Consider the following 14,486-nt stretch of genomic DNA (forward strand, 5'->3'; position numbering starts at 1 on the left):
AACTTTATTGAGCACTCCCGAGAAGTAAAAAGAAAACAAAACAGATGGGTTGAATTACTGTAATTTATTGTACCTCTTCCTTTGTGCCCAAGCGAGGAGAAATTTCAGACTCCTGCTGTTTTGTAACGAAGTGGAAAGTTTCCGGTTTCAGCGGAATCAATGGGGAAGGTAGCATTTCAAATCAGGAGCTGGACTGCTGAAAGCTTTTGGTGGAGCCACGCCAAGATCAAGCTAGATTGGGACATTCAAGTTAACGTAGGAAGATGTTCATCGAGCGGTAAGCTGGAACACATGGAAGGCGGACGGAGATAGAAGCTCACCATTTTGCTAAGTTCCACATCTGATGAGGAAGACTTTGGAGATCTAAAGAGGTCCACCCAAAGACAAAACACCAGGAACAGAAGAGCTACCAACAGGAAGCTGAGGAGGAGGAGGAGGAGGAGGAGGAGGAGGAGGAGGAGGAGGAGGAGGAGGTCCTTCTAATTTATCTATATTGTGTCAAGCAACCTGGAGGGTGGGGAGAACTGGCTTTTTATGGACTTCAAAATAAGATCATCAAAATCTAAGTATATGGACAATTGGGTCTTTTCAGATGGTCACTGTGGTGGCCAGATGAGTCCATGTAGTTTTCCCACCAGCGTTGCCTGTAAATATGTGCTTGCCCTCCAGTTTCTATCCTGCCCGCTCCACTGCATTCTCCTCCTTCATTTCCAGATGTGTCCAAGAAGGGAGGGCTGAACTGAAGGGATGTGGAAATCATGACGCCCTCTCTTTGTTGCCTTCCAACCGCTGGTGGGCGTGGAATCTCTCTTGAAATCCTGACAACAAAACAAAATGCCTCTTTCCTAAAAAAACAGCCCATGAATCTGGTCAAGGAGAAACTGAAAATCACATAAGCCTCAGGGAAGGAAGGTCAAAATTTAATCTCCCCCCAAATCCCCCAAATCCTTCAAATCTCCCAGCTGGAAGTGGTTTCAGATCCAAAAATATGTGTATGTATTTCGGTTTGTCTGCCTTGTCCATCCGTCTGTCTGTTCTCCACCTTCTGTTTGCAGGGACAACCCCTGTTTTCTTCTCAGCTGTGGTGATTCTTGTTCTTCTCTGCCTCCTTCTTCTTGGGCAAGAAGTGGAGTTGAGGGTTCCCAGGACGCAGAATTTAACTTTGGCTTTGAGAAGGAAGTGGGTGAGAAGACACCATTACTCAGCCTACAAAATTAAAAAAAAAAAAAAAAAAGCAGGAGAAAGAGCCTTAAAAACAGGGGTCTCCAACCTTGGAACGTTAAGCCTGGTGGACTTCAACTCCCAGAATTCCCCTTTGTTGGTTGAGGTATTCTGGGAATTGAAGTCCACTAGGCTTAAAGTTCCCAAGATAGGAGACCTCTGCTCCAAACAGTTCTGCCTTGAACTTGCCCTCAAAAAGGCAGCAGTGAAGATCTTCAGAAGCCTTCAAGACTCTGTTATGTACCCTATAATTTCTGGAACCTTGGCAGTCTTGGTTTCTTAACTTGGCCCACCTTGAAGACCTGGCCCAACAGAGTTTGGAAGGCAACCAAGATTTTCTTGGATCAATTATTTTTATAGAGAGAGACACTGTTCAAAAAAACTTGTTCATCTCATCTGAAGACATTCCAGTGCACCTAAAGTTTGACCGATCAAATCAAAATTAAATAGGTTCCAAGCCTGGGGGAGTTCTCTCCAGAGGTGGGTTTCAGCAGGTTCTGACCAGTCCTGGAGAACCAGGAGCGGAAAATTTGAGTAGCTCGGAGAAATGGTAAATACCACCTCTGACTGGCCCCAATCGGGAGGGAATGGGGATTTTGCAATATCCTTCCCCTGGAGTGGGGAGGGAATGGAGATTTTGCAGTATCTTTCCCCTGGAGTGGGGAGGGAATGGAGATTTTGCAGTATCCTTTCCCTGGAGTGGGGTAGGAATGGAGATTATAAAGTATCCTTCCCCTGGAGTCGGGAGGGAATGAAGATTTTGCAGTATCTTTCCCCTGGAGTGGGGAGGGAATGGAGATTTTGCAGTATCCTTCCTCTGCCACGCCCACCAAACCACGCCCAGAAAACCAGTAGTAAAAATTTTTGAATCCCACCACTGGTTCCCTCGTAACATTGAATAGTTGCTAAGTGGCCGGTCCTAAGTCGAAAATTATCTGTCATCTCACATTTGACTGCAGGGTTAACTTCGTTGTGTTTGGGGATGAATAAGTAACAAAACAAACTCATAGTTCTGCCATTTGCAGCGTGAAGCTAAGCGCTAACAAGATAACCCCCCCCCCCAATGCCGACCGACCATAAGTTCTGCTGGTTTTATTGCTTTCCTGTTGAGCACAGCTGGGGGTTAGTAACCAACATTTCCTATTAATTACTCCTTGAATAGCCTTTCTAAATTGGTCTGATCCCTCTTTCGGTTCCCAGGATGGGAGAGTGCAGAGAAGCTTCAGCACGTTGAATTTACCATTTTTGTCTCCTTTAATCTCGAACTGCAAAAAGAAAAAAAAATCCAATTTTGCTGTGGAAAAATGTCACGGGAAGCAAAGGGGAAGGAAACCACCCATTAAAGCATTGGACGAATCATCATTTGTAATCGGGCAATTGCCTCAAGCAAGGATGCAAGTAGGGCAGACCATGGGTAAAATGCTTCCGGTTCTGACCGGATCTCGCAATCCGGTAGCGATCGTGGCTGGTGGTTTGGCGATCCGGGAGCGATGGCAGAGCAAAGCTCCGCCCACTTGCCCAGGTGTCATTACTTCCTGTTTTTTTATTTTATTTATTTATTTATTTGTCAATCATATATAAGATAACAGGTAAAAGTATAAACATAATTTGGATAAATGAAAAGAGTAAGTAAAAAGGAATATTAGAACAGGGATGGTAGGCACACTGGTGCGCTTATGCACGCCCCTTACAGACCTCTTAGGAATGGGATGAGGTCAACAGTAGACAGTCTAAGGATAAAGTTTTGGGGGTTTGGGGAAGAAACTACAGAGTCAGGTAGTGCATTCCAGGCATTGACCACTCTGCTACTGAAGTCATATTTTCTGCAATCAAGTTTGGAGCAGTTTACCTTGAGTTTGTATCTATTATTTTAACCAGGAAGTAATGTGTTTTTTACCTTCTGTGGATGCGCAGAAGGTCTGCGCACACGGCCTGTGCACTTCCAAACCAGTAAGGAAGGTCAGTAGATTCCATCCCTGGGGCAGACACCCTTGACCAGTAGCCCCGACTTTCATGTGACCTCTAAACCCTGCTTTTTCTTTGGAGAGGTCTCAGAGCTGCTCAAACCGCTGAAAAATGGGGATGGCTTTTCCCACAATCCTCAGCAGGAAATGCATGGAAAGAGTGATGTAATCTAGGGGTTTCCTCTGGTTTGAGAAGCAAAGAAACCCCCTAGATTGGCAGAGAGACAAAAGGCATACAGTAGTCTTCTGTGCCATAAGCAAATGAGCATCTCTGTCATTTGGGATTTTTTTTGAGCGTGAAGCCACTAGGACTTTTCCATGAATATGCCACGAGTATTGAGAATAATGTTGCTAAACTAACTTCCTTCTTTCCTCCCTCCCTCCCTCCCTCCCTCCCTTATTTCAACTTCCTTCTCTTTATTTCCTTCCTTCCCTTATTTCAACTTTCTTCCTTCCCCTCCTTCTCTTTATTTCATTTTCCTTCCTTCCTTCCTTCCTTCCTTCCTTCCTTCCTTCCTTCCTTCCTTCCTTCCTTTTTCTTATTTCAACTTCCTTCCTTCTCAGTTCCTTCCTTCCTTTATTTCAACTTCCTTCCTTCTCAGTTCCTTCCTTCCTTTATTTCAACTTCCTTCCTTCCTCTCCTTCCTTCCTTCCTTCCTTCCTTCCTTCCTTCCTTCCTTCCTTCCTTCCTATTTCAACTTCCTTCCTTCTCCTCCTTCCTTCTCCTCATTTCCTCCCTCCCTCCCTCCCTCCCGTCTTCCTTCCTAAAAAAATGATGCCTTTGTGAGATACCCCCCAAAAACTCCCAATAACACACCATTGCAAATAATCCAATATCTCCAATCTATATCGCTAATCCTGCATTCCACCCATTTCAGTGTAATTTAGTGGGTTTCAGTTTAGTTTGCTACCGGTTCACTCGTGTGCGCGCGCGACGCTTTTGCGCATGCACAGAAGCATCTGGGTGAGTGGGCGGAGCTTCCCGCCGCCGCCACTACCTGGGACAGTGCCCAAACTGGGGCAAACCGGTAGCAACCCACCACTGATTCCACCCTGATGGATGGGGAAGGAGAGTCTCAACGAGAGCCCCTCCCCCACAGCCTCATCCCTGATTTATGCTCGACTATTTTTGTGGTGTTTGATGAGCACATTGGATCCTTTGTTTGATTCCTGCTTAGCAGATGGTGCAGAAATACAAAAAGTCTCTCTCACTACAGGCTCTCTTGCAGATGAACGAACAGCGTGAGTTTTCTTCTGCAACTCTTCCCCATCGGCCAGAAAGAAAGTATGTGGCTTTGAATGATAACAGTTCATTCTTATTCCTGTTTTTTTTTTTTTTGAAATAGCCTTTTTCTCACTGCTTAAGGAAACCCTGCTCTTCCTTAAAACGTTGTCAAAAGTTCTCCCTAAGAGAAATGCTAGGCAGGACTATTTTCCTGGATTTAGGCTCAGAAACGGTCCAAATCACTTCACTGTCCTTGACCACTGGAGAAGGAGAGGTTCATGTCCAAGGAGCTCCCAAGATAAACCATACAGGGAGGTAGTGAGACATGGACTGACCATCAGTGTCTCCCAACAGCTTTGGTAAACATTCATTCCAGTAGTGGATTTCAATTTTTTTTTACTACCGGTTCTGTGGGTGTGGCTTGGTGGGTGTGGCAGGGAAAGGATACTGCAAAATCTCCATTCCCACCCCACTCCAGGGGAAGGTTACTGCAAAATCCCCATTTCCTCCTGATCAGCTGGGACTCAGGAGGCAGAGAATAGATGGGGGCGGAGCCAGTCAGAATTTTTACTATTGGTTCTCCGAACTACTCAAAATTTCTGCTACTGGTTCTCCAGAACTGGTCAGAACCTGCTGAAACCCATCTCTGATTCATCCCCAAACATCAAAAGTATCATTGGTGAGTGGTGCAGTGGCCTAGAGGTGAGCTGTCGCCTCACAATCAGGATGCTGTGAGTTCGATCCTAGGTAGAGGCAGATATTTCTCTCTCTGGGCAAACTGAGAATCTGTTTGCGGAACAAAACTCCGCATTGGCAACAGGAAGGGCATCTGGCCAGTAAACTCTCAGCTCTTCAGTTGCTCAGACTCCACCCTGCAAGGGATTATGGGATCGTTAAAAGATGATGATGATGCTGCTGATGATGACGATTATCAATAGTATCATTTGTCCTATGATTGAAATGTTCAGCACCAGGAAAAGAAGGAAATTAGAGTCAGGCCCACGGAAGTTGAGATCACCATCCACAGCAACTAGACTTTAAATTCATGGTCCTTACTTACCTGAAGTAAGTTGGACCTTAAGAAAGCGATAAAAGTTGGACCATAAGGAAGGCTGAGCGCCAAAGAATGGAGGCCTTTGAACTCTGGTGCTGGAGAAGACTCCTGCAAGTCCCTTGGACTGCAAGGCGATCCAACTGGTCAGTTCTAGAGGAGATCAACCCTGACTGCTCTTTAGAAGGCCAGATCCTGAAGAGGAAACTCAAAGACTTTAGCCACTAATGAGAAGGAAGGACTCACTGGAGAAGAGCCTGATGCTGGGAAAGATTGAGGGCAAAAGAAGAAGGGGAGGACAGAGAACAAGGTGGATGGATGGAGTCACTGAAGCAGTAGGCATGAACTTAAATGGACTCCAGAGGATGGTAGAGGACAGGAATGTCTGGAGGAACATTGTCCATGGGGTCGCGATGGGTTGGACACGATTTCGCAACTAACAATTTACCTGACCTTTAGAGAGGCAGGGAGAAAGCCAAAGAATCAGATCTGCAGCGGGGACACAAGAACAAAATCCTATTACAAATATTAAGCATAGGGGGAAATACTTTTTGGCAGGGCTAATTGCTGTCAGAGAAGGGAGACTGGAGATTCAGGCTTTAGAATTATCTTGACACATCCCGAAGTCCTTTGACTTTGCAGCCTGCAGTTTTGAGAGCGAGTCGCTGAAATTCACTTTAAAATGCATTAATTCAGCTGTCCCTGTACAGTAATTTTAAAAGAAATCTAATTTAGAGCGGACTTCCCATTTTTAGAACAGTAAGAAGCAGCATCAATTGCCAAACTTTAGCTGAAGGTATTCATTTGTAAGTATTGGACAAAGGTAGATAGATAGATAGATAGATAGATAGATAGATAGATAGATAGATAGATAGATAGATAGATAGATGGATGGATGGATGGATGGATGGATGGATGGATGGATGGATGGATGATAGAGAAATGGAGGGATAGATAGAGGGATGGGGAGGGATAAATAGGGAGATGATAGATAGGGAGATGATAGATAGGGAGATTTTATTTATTTATTTATTTATTTATTAGATTTTTATACCGCCCTTCTCCCGAAGGACTCAGGGCGGTTCACAGCCATAATAAAAATAGAACAATATACAAATAAAACAAAGATTAAAAAACTTATTATATATCGGCTAAAATTTAAAAACAATATACCATTAAAATTAAACTCTCTAAAATTTATAAAAATTATAAAATTTAAAAATCACGAAGCCAGTCCTGCGCGAATAAACAAATAGGTTTTCAGCTCGCGGCGGAAGGTCCGAAGGTCAGGCAGTTGACATAATCCAGGGGGAAGTTCGTTCCAGAGGGTAGGAGCCCCCACAGAGAAGGACCTTCCCCTGGGGGCCGCTAGCCAGCCGACATTGCTTGGCGGACGGCACCCTGAGAAGCCCCTCTCTGTGTGAGCGTACGGGTCGGTGGGAGGTATTCGGTAGCAGAAGGCGGTCCCGTAAGTACCCGGGCCCTAAGCCATGGAGCGCTTTAAAGGTAGTAACCAACACCTTGAAGATGGATGGATGGATGGATGATAGAGGAATGGAGGGATAGATAGAGGGATGTGGAGGGAGGGATGGGAGATAGACAGATAGATGATAGATAATAAGTAGATAGATAATGAGACAACTTTTAACAGGCTGCCCTGTTAACTTAACTAGATGATACTTTTGCCTAAAAGATACACAAAACCCCTGTATTGTCTATACACTTCTTGCAAATGCATACTTCCTCCTGCTACTTTTCCGAAGCCATTTATCAGAACTCCTCCTCCTCACACCCCTGCAAGCTGACCCCTTCATCATCTTTTTTTGGTGTGTGTGTGTGTGTGTGTGTGTGTGTGTGTGTGTGTGTGTTGAAATCAGCTCCACGCCACTCCCAGTCACACCTTTGTGGTGGAAAGAGAATCTTGTGACCGACTTCGGAGGGCTCTCGGCTTTTTCGCCGCCCCAGACGAGCAAAATCGTCTGGAAGAACTTCCCGTGGCCCGAGACTTTGCCTCTCTTTAATTAATCTGCCGTCCGTGTTCCACATTCTGCTTGATGTCATTAAGCATGAGAAAACTTTCTCCGCTCCAATAATTTTCATGACATCCCCTAACCTTGCCATCCATCACTGGGGGGGGGGGTGGGGGAGGGGGAAGGGAGGAGGGAGACAAAGCTGTAATGAAGCAAGCTGGATTTCGATGTTCGTTAGTTTTAGCCTGCTCAGCAGGCCTACAACGAAAATCCAGACGCTTGCCTTCCAAACGCATTATCCATAGGGCAAACCGGCTGTTGCCCAGTCTGTTACACACAGCCAATTAATTATTTTTGGCTTTAGTCGAATTGTTTTTGGCTTTCCTCCAAACTCCTGCTCCAACCTCTTCCCCCCCACCACCTCTTTTTCTCATTTTGAGGCTGTATATTTGCTAAAGAGCCAATTCCAGATTACTGGGAGCTGTTGATTCGTAATGATGTCCCGTTGGTTGATGTTCTCCCAACCATTTGATCTCTGTCTGAAAGTTTGCCCCGAACGAATCTGGGCCTCCAGACATGGAGTTATGCTCCCTCTCTTCCTAACCAACACTGGCAGGCCAAGCCATGTTTATAGAAACAGACAGCAACCCCACTCTCTTCTAGCACTGATGATGTTCCCTAGTTGGGTAATGAAATGTCTCCAAGAAAACCACCCAGCTCAGAGAGCACCAAGGACTCCACAGTCTCCTTCCTTTCCTCCACAAAGCCCCCTCCCTTTTTAGCACTGATGATATTCCCTAGTTGGGTCGTGAAACGTCTGCAAGGAAACAACCAAACTCAGGGAGCCAATGATACAGGAAAGGGTGAAAACCAGTGTGGTTTGCTGAATGCAATGCAATCCTCCTAGCATTCAACATTTCTGGTTTGGGTTTTGTTGGGCCGGGGAAGGAGAATGATGCCCTTTGGGTTGCAGTCTTCCTCAAGAGCTGTCCTGTGTGAGATACTATTCTGGACATGGATCTGGGCTAGATGAGAAGCCCTCTCCCCACTTTTATTTAAAAGGCCAAGAGAAAGAGAAAGCAGGTCTCTATCCCCTGAAATGGTGGTTTTCAACCGGTTCTATCCAGTTGGGGCGAACCGGCAGTGGGAGACTCCGCCCACTCACCCTGACCAATCATGGGTTTCAAAAATTTTTTACTACCAGTTCTGTGGGTGTGGCTTGGTGGGCGTGGCATGACTTGGTGGGCGTGGCAGGAGAAGAATACTGTAAAATCTCCATTCCCTTCCCACTCCTGGAAGAAGGATACTGCAAAATCTCCATTCCCACTCCTCTCTGGGGCCCAGCCAGAGGTGGTGTTTGCTGGTTCTCCGAACTACTCAAAATTTCTGCTACTAGTTCTGCAGAACTGGTTAGAACCTGCTGAAACCCACCTCTGACCCTGACATAATCAAGTCCCATTTTTGATGCTCTGCATAGGCGTGGAAGGCCCTGAGGGCGTGAAAACTTGACCAGCTTGGCCCAGCTTGGCCGAGGCGGTAGAGACAATTGAGCAGAGCTAGGTGGAATTTGGAGGAACTAGTGTGTCAATGTATTAGTTGGTGAGCTAACACAGTGTGTGTGTGCTTTGTCCTTTATCATCTTATGCAGAGCTCTAGCTGCTTGGGAAGTGGTAATATAGCATCTGCGGAGTGCAGTTAACGATCATTTTCTACCTGCAATTCTTAAGAAACAAACAGACTTTATAAAAATGTTTGCTCTGATATCCTGGTTTAGCACAGAGTAAAGGAAACCGTTTCCAGAGCGTGCTAAGCTTAAGTTAGAAAAGGACAGGCTTCACGCTTTCTCAAAGACATAACATAACATATAACATAACATAACATCAGAGTTGGAGGCCTTCTAGTCCAACCCCCTGCCCAGGCAGGAAACCCTACACCATCTCAGTCAGATGGTTATCCAACATTTTCTTAAAAATTTCCAGTGTTGGAGCATTCACAACTTCTGAAGGCAAGTCGTTCCACTTATTAATTGTTCTAACTGTCAGGAAATTTCTCCTTAGTTCTAAGTTGCTTCTTTCTTTGATCAGTTTCCACCCATTGCTTCTTGTTCTACCCTCAGGTGCTTTGGAGAACAGCCCGACTCCCTCTTCTTTGTGGCAACCCCTGAGATATTGGAACACAGCTATCATGTCTCCCCTAGTCCTTCTTTTTGTTAAACTAGACATACCCAGTTCCTGCAACCGTTCTTCATACGTTTTTCACATGTTTTTCTTGACCAGGGTTTGGTGAATAAACCACGTTTGGCTTGCTTCACCTATGCTTGTGCAAAAATCAAGGCGATCAGCATTGCAAATACCAAGCCAGATTTAAAAAGTCCACTGTCGCTGTGCAGAGTGAGGTGGGTGGCATATAAATTTAACAAAATAAAATTAAATTAAAACATTGTGACAAGCTACGATACATTTGGCACTACAATGGAAAACATATGAGATTTGTCGCTGTCTCAGTCTGAAGGGACTGTTATTCCAGTGAGTTTTTTTGATGTGAGTTTGGTCCATTCCCCAAATTTGAACAGGATGCAATGCTTGATCAATTGTTTCTCCGGTTTATTATTTCCAAGATGATGTCATGGAGAAACAGTGCATACAATAAAATCTTAACACAAGGAATATTTTCTTTGGGCATAGCACCAGCCAAAGGAAATGAAAATAACCACATTTTATAAAAAGGAAACAAAATGTTACCACATTTTAACAGTTTTCATTTTTAGTCCACTAAATATTGATAAATAAAACCCATGTAAAAAAACAACAACCTCTTTTTGGGTCCTTTGTAATTTTTAAAAGTGGGAAGGGCTGCAGAGAGAGAGAAAGTTTAAGAAACAGACCATGTATTTAGAATAGTTTCATGTCAGTCTATGCGTAATCTTTTCCCCAAATTCTTCCACTGCAATTGTTTCTTTTTGCGTCCATGTTTGTCCTCAAAATATACAACAGAATGATGTGTTTAAACTTTGTGTGGTCTAGTCTAATAAACATGGACTGCTTTCAAGCATCAAAATTTGAAAGTTTATTAGTTGAACTTGAGTGTATCCCTTAGATTGGCAGAAATCCATTATTGGCTCCATACAAACATTTAATTCTCCTGATTTTCATGCAGCTAGAACCATATTGTTTAATTTTTATTCTGCATTTTATATTTTTATATATACACACATTTGTGTGTGTGTGTGTGTGTGTGTGAGAGAGAAAGTGTGTATTCAAATCTAATTTTTGGCTTTTCTTATATTATATTTTATTTTATATTTTATTATAAAATATTTTATTATAAAATCTAATTTTATATATACACAGACAGATACCCAGAGTTGAATGGCTTTTTATATTTAAATTTATTGCCAATTCTAGTTCAACCGGCAATCTCTTTCATATATAAAATTGCTCGAATTACAGTCTAGAAAGGAAAAGGCTGTGGACTACAATACCCATGATCCCATTCTCTTTCCGTGTTGACTGAGATTGATGGGAGCTGTAGTCCAGCCCAAAACAAGCGCTTTGCTTCGAACTCTGGAACAACAGGGTCACAAAAACCACTCTTGGCAGAGCACCATGATCCTTGGAGTCCAATAACCCCCCCACCCCTTTGCATGTTTGATAGGAGGGAAATGCACTGTGTCCAAACTGGAACTGAATTTCCCAGAATGCTCCTGCAACTGTCTTGTCACGTGACAATCATTGCTGACTGGCCAAGTTCCCCAAGTCGAACACTTCCGGTCACTGGTCCAGTGCAGTGGAGGTGCAAAGGGCTAGAGCGCCCCCGCCGCTTGGTTAAAGGCGGAACTCCTGGTTTGGGATTACAATTCACATCATCCCCAGAGACACAGCGGTGCGGGGTTCAGGTCCTTACTTTCCCCCTCACCTCCACCCTCCGGGTCATTGAAGAAAGCTTAAAAGGCCCGCGAGCGTCCCCGACTTCATTTCCCACAGTGCAACTCTCGGGCCTAGCTCTCGCGAGACTCGGCGAGAGGTCCGCGGTTGGGCCGGCGTTCTCGCGGAGGAGGCCAGAAGCGCCTGGGAGTCGGGCCTGGACGGGTGACCGGGAGGCGAAGCCAGCCGAAGCGGACCGACATGGCGGAGACGGACCCCAAGACCGTGCAGGACCTCACGGCCGTGGTGAGCGGCCTCGGCGGGGACGGAAAAGCGGTCGCCGGGGAGCCTGGGGTGGGGGGGGAGGGTGGGGTTGGGAGGAGGGAGGGGGGAGATGAGAGGGAGGAGTTGCCATGGAGACGGGTGAGGGCGGTGGCAGCGTTGCTAGGGAATCGGGCGCGGCCGTTGGGGTCGCCCTGGAGACGGCGGGAGGCGATGGGCTTCGGGGGGGCGGGCGGTTGTCTGTTGCCGTGGAAACGGAGGTGGTGGTGGGGATGCTCAAAAGAGCTTGTCCATTTAGCCAGGGGTTTGCGTTTCAGACGGCAACTCGGGTTAAGAGCCTCCCGGGTTGAGGCGGGTTGTGAGAATGCGGCCCTTGCCTTTCTCCAAGGTTGTCCTTCGCCTGGGTGGGGGCTTTGAGGTGGCCTTTTTTGGGGGGCCAGGCCTGCAAGGGAAGCCAGTGGCACTGGGAGCACTTAGACCCAGTTGAATTTAAAAACCACATTCTTTCCCCTCTCCACCCTCCGGGTCATTGAAGAAAGCCTAAAAGGCCCGCGAGCGTCCCCGACCGGGGAAAGCACTTCATTTCCCACAGTGCAACTCTCGGGCCTAGCTCTCGCGAGACTCGGCGAGAGGTCCGCGGTTGGGCCGGCGTTCTCGCGGAGGAGGCCAGAAGCGCCTGGGAGTCGGGCCTGGACGGGTGACCGGGAGGCGAAGCCAGCCGAAGCGGACCGACATGGCGGAGACGGACCCCAAGACCGTGCAGGACCTCACGGCCGTGGTGAGCGGCCTCGGCGGGGACGGAAAAGCGGTCGCCGGGGAGCCTGGGTGGGGGAGGTGGGGTTGGGAGGAGGGGGGAGATGAGAGGGAGGAGTTGCCATGGAGACGGGTGAGGGCGGTGGCAGCGTTGCTAGGGAACCGGGCGCGGCCGTTGGGGTCGCCCTGGAGACGGCGGGAGGCGATGCGGTTCGGGGGAGGGGTGTCTGTTGCCGTGGAAACGGAGGTGGTGGTGGGGATGCTCAAAAGCGCGTGTCCATTTAGCCAGGGGTTTGCGTTTCAGACGGCAACTCGGGTTAAGAGCCTCCCGGGTTGAGGCGGGTTGTGAGAATGCGGCCCTTGCCTTTCTCCAAGGTTGTCCTTCGCCTGGGTGGGGGCTTTGAGGTGGCCTTTTTTGGGGGGCCAGGCCTGCAAGGGAAGCCAGTGGCACTGGGAACACTTAGACCCAGTTGAATTTAAAAACCACATTCTTTTTTTCCCCCTCCCCTAACCCCCCCCCATCCCAAATCAGGTGCAGACCCTCCTGCAACAAATGCAGGACAAGTTCCAGATCATGTCGGACCAAATCATTGGCAGGAATATCCTTTCGAGCGTGGAAGGAAGAGGAAGAAGCCAAGACCACCTGGATGGTTTTCACCGCAGGGTTTCCTTGGGCCAGAACCCCGCCACGTGTGGGGGAGACACTCCACCCCCCACCCCACCCCGAAGCAAAGCCGCACAGCCCTGTGACAATTGCATGGGAATCGTATCACGCTTCTGCTTCTCTCTTTTAAGAAACAGCCCCCTCCAGCGTTTAGGAGAGGATGAGTGTCCCCGATCGCACTTCCCAAATGTGCTGTCCAAAGTTTGTACAACTTCAGCACTCAGTGTGCAAATGTCAGATATGGAGATTCTCAGTCTTTTTTTCCCCAAGAGGCAAGTGGACTTTCTGGTTTTTCTTTGAAGACGTTTTGCTTCTCATCCAAGAAGCTTTTTCAGCTCTGACTGGATGGTGGGGAATGGAGAGCTGAAGAAGCTTCTTGAACGAGAAGCAAAACGTCTTCAGGGAAAAACCAGAAAGTCTACTTGCCTCTTGAAAAAAAACAGCACCTTTGGGACAAATATTGGACACTTTCTCCTTTTAAATAATGCACCTAAACTAAAGAAACTTGCTACCTATGTACAGATGCTCCTGGCTTAACAATTGCAAATCCGTGACCAAGCAGTGTGGTTGTTAAAAGTGTGAGGTCGTGCCCACACTGACTTTCAAGGTCATTCCTGCTTGCGGTTGTTAAGCGGATCGCTGCATGTCATTCAGCGCAACGCCACGTGTCTTGTGACTTCCTGCTGACTTCCCCATTGGCTTGCTAAAATGTCAGTCACGTGGTTGGGGGGGTAGGAATGCCATGATCGAGGGTCAAAAATGGGGGGGGGGTTTCCCCTTCAATTGCATTTCTCTGGGTGGTTTTTCCTTAAATCGGGTTTCACTTGACGACATGAGCTGCCGCATTGATGACCTGGAGAAGAACATCGCGGATCTCATGACCCAGGCCGGAGTGGAGGAACTGGAAGGAGGAGAAAACAAGGCGGCCACCACCAAGACTTCAAGTGAGCTTGACTCTGAAAGGATTCCATGTTTCTGTAGATTAGTGGCTAAGTCATCGAGCTTGTTGATCAGAAAGGTTGGCAGTTCGTTGGTTCGAATCCCTAGTACAGGTTTCCTGCGTTAGCAGGGGGTTGGACTAGAATCGGGTCTCCAACCTTGGCAACTTTTAAGACTTGTGGAATTCAATTCCCAGAATCCCTCAACCAGCAAAGCTGGCTGAGGAACTGTGGGAGTTGAAGTTCACAAGTCTTAAAGTTGCCAAGGTTGGAGACCCCTGGACTAGATGACCCCCAAGGTCCCTTCCAACTCTGTTACTGCTAATTAAATGGGGGTGGGAGGACTGAAATGGCTCTCAATTGCTGGATTGGGATCACCAATCTTTTACATTATTTTTCACCTACTTTTAATAATTTGTAAACTGCCCGGAGTCACCTTAACAGATTAACAGAGTTGAAAGGGATCTTGCAGGTCATCTAGTCCAACTCCCCCTCCGCCCAAGCAGGAGATCCTACACCATTTCTGACAGATGGCAGTCCAATCTCTTCTTGAAA

The 14,486-nt window shown here is 46.9% G+C and overlaps 1 protein-coding gene across 1 annotated transcript; it reads left to right on the forward strand.

Moving 5' to 3' along the window:
• Positions 1 to 12,089: 12,089 nt before the first annotated feature.
• Positions 12,090 to 13,930, forward strand: HSBP1 (heat shock factor binding protein 1; the record flags this gene model as incomplete). The annotated part of the gene is made up of 3 exons (XM_058155325.1): positions 12,090 to 12,354; positions 12,862 to 12,928; positions 13,818 to 13,930. Coding segments are annotated over exons 1-3 (225 nt in total), but the record flags the coding sequence as incomplete, so codon positions are not given.
• Positions 13,931 to 14,486: the final 556 nt, after the last annotated feature.

The sequence above is a fragment of the Ahaetulla prasina genome, chromosome 12 (genome assembly GCF_028640845.1).
Source record: "Ahaetulla prasina isolate Xishuangbanna chromosome 12, ASM2864084v1, whole genome shotgun sequence".
Lineage (NCBI taxonomy): Eukaryota > Metazoa > Chordata > Lepidosauria > Squamata > Colubridae > Ahaetulla > Ahaetulla prasina.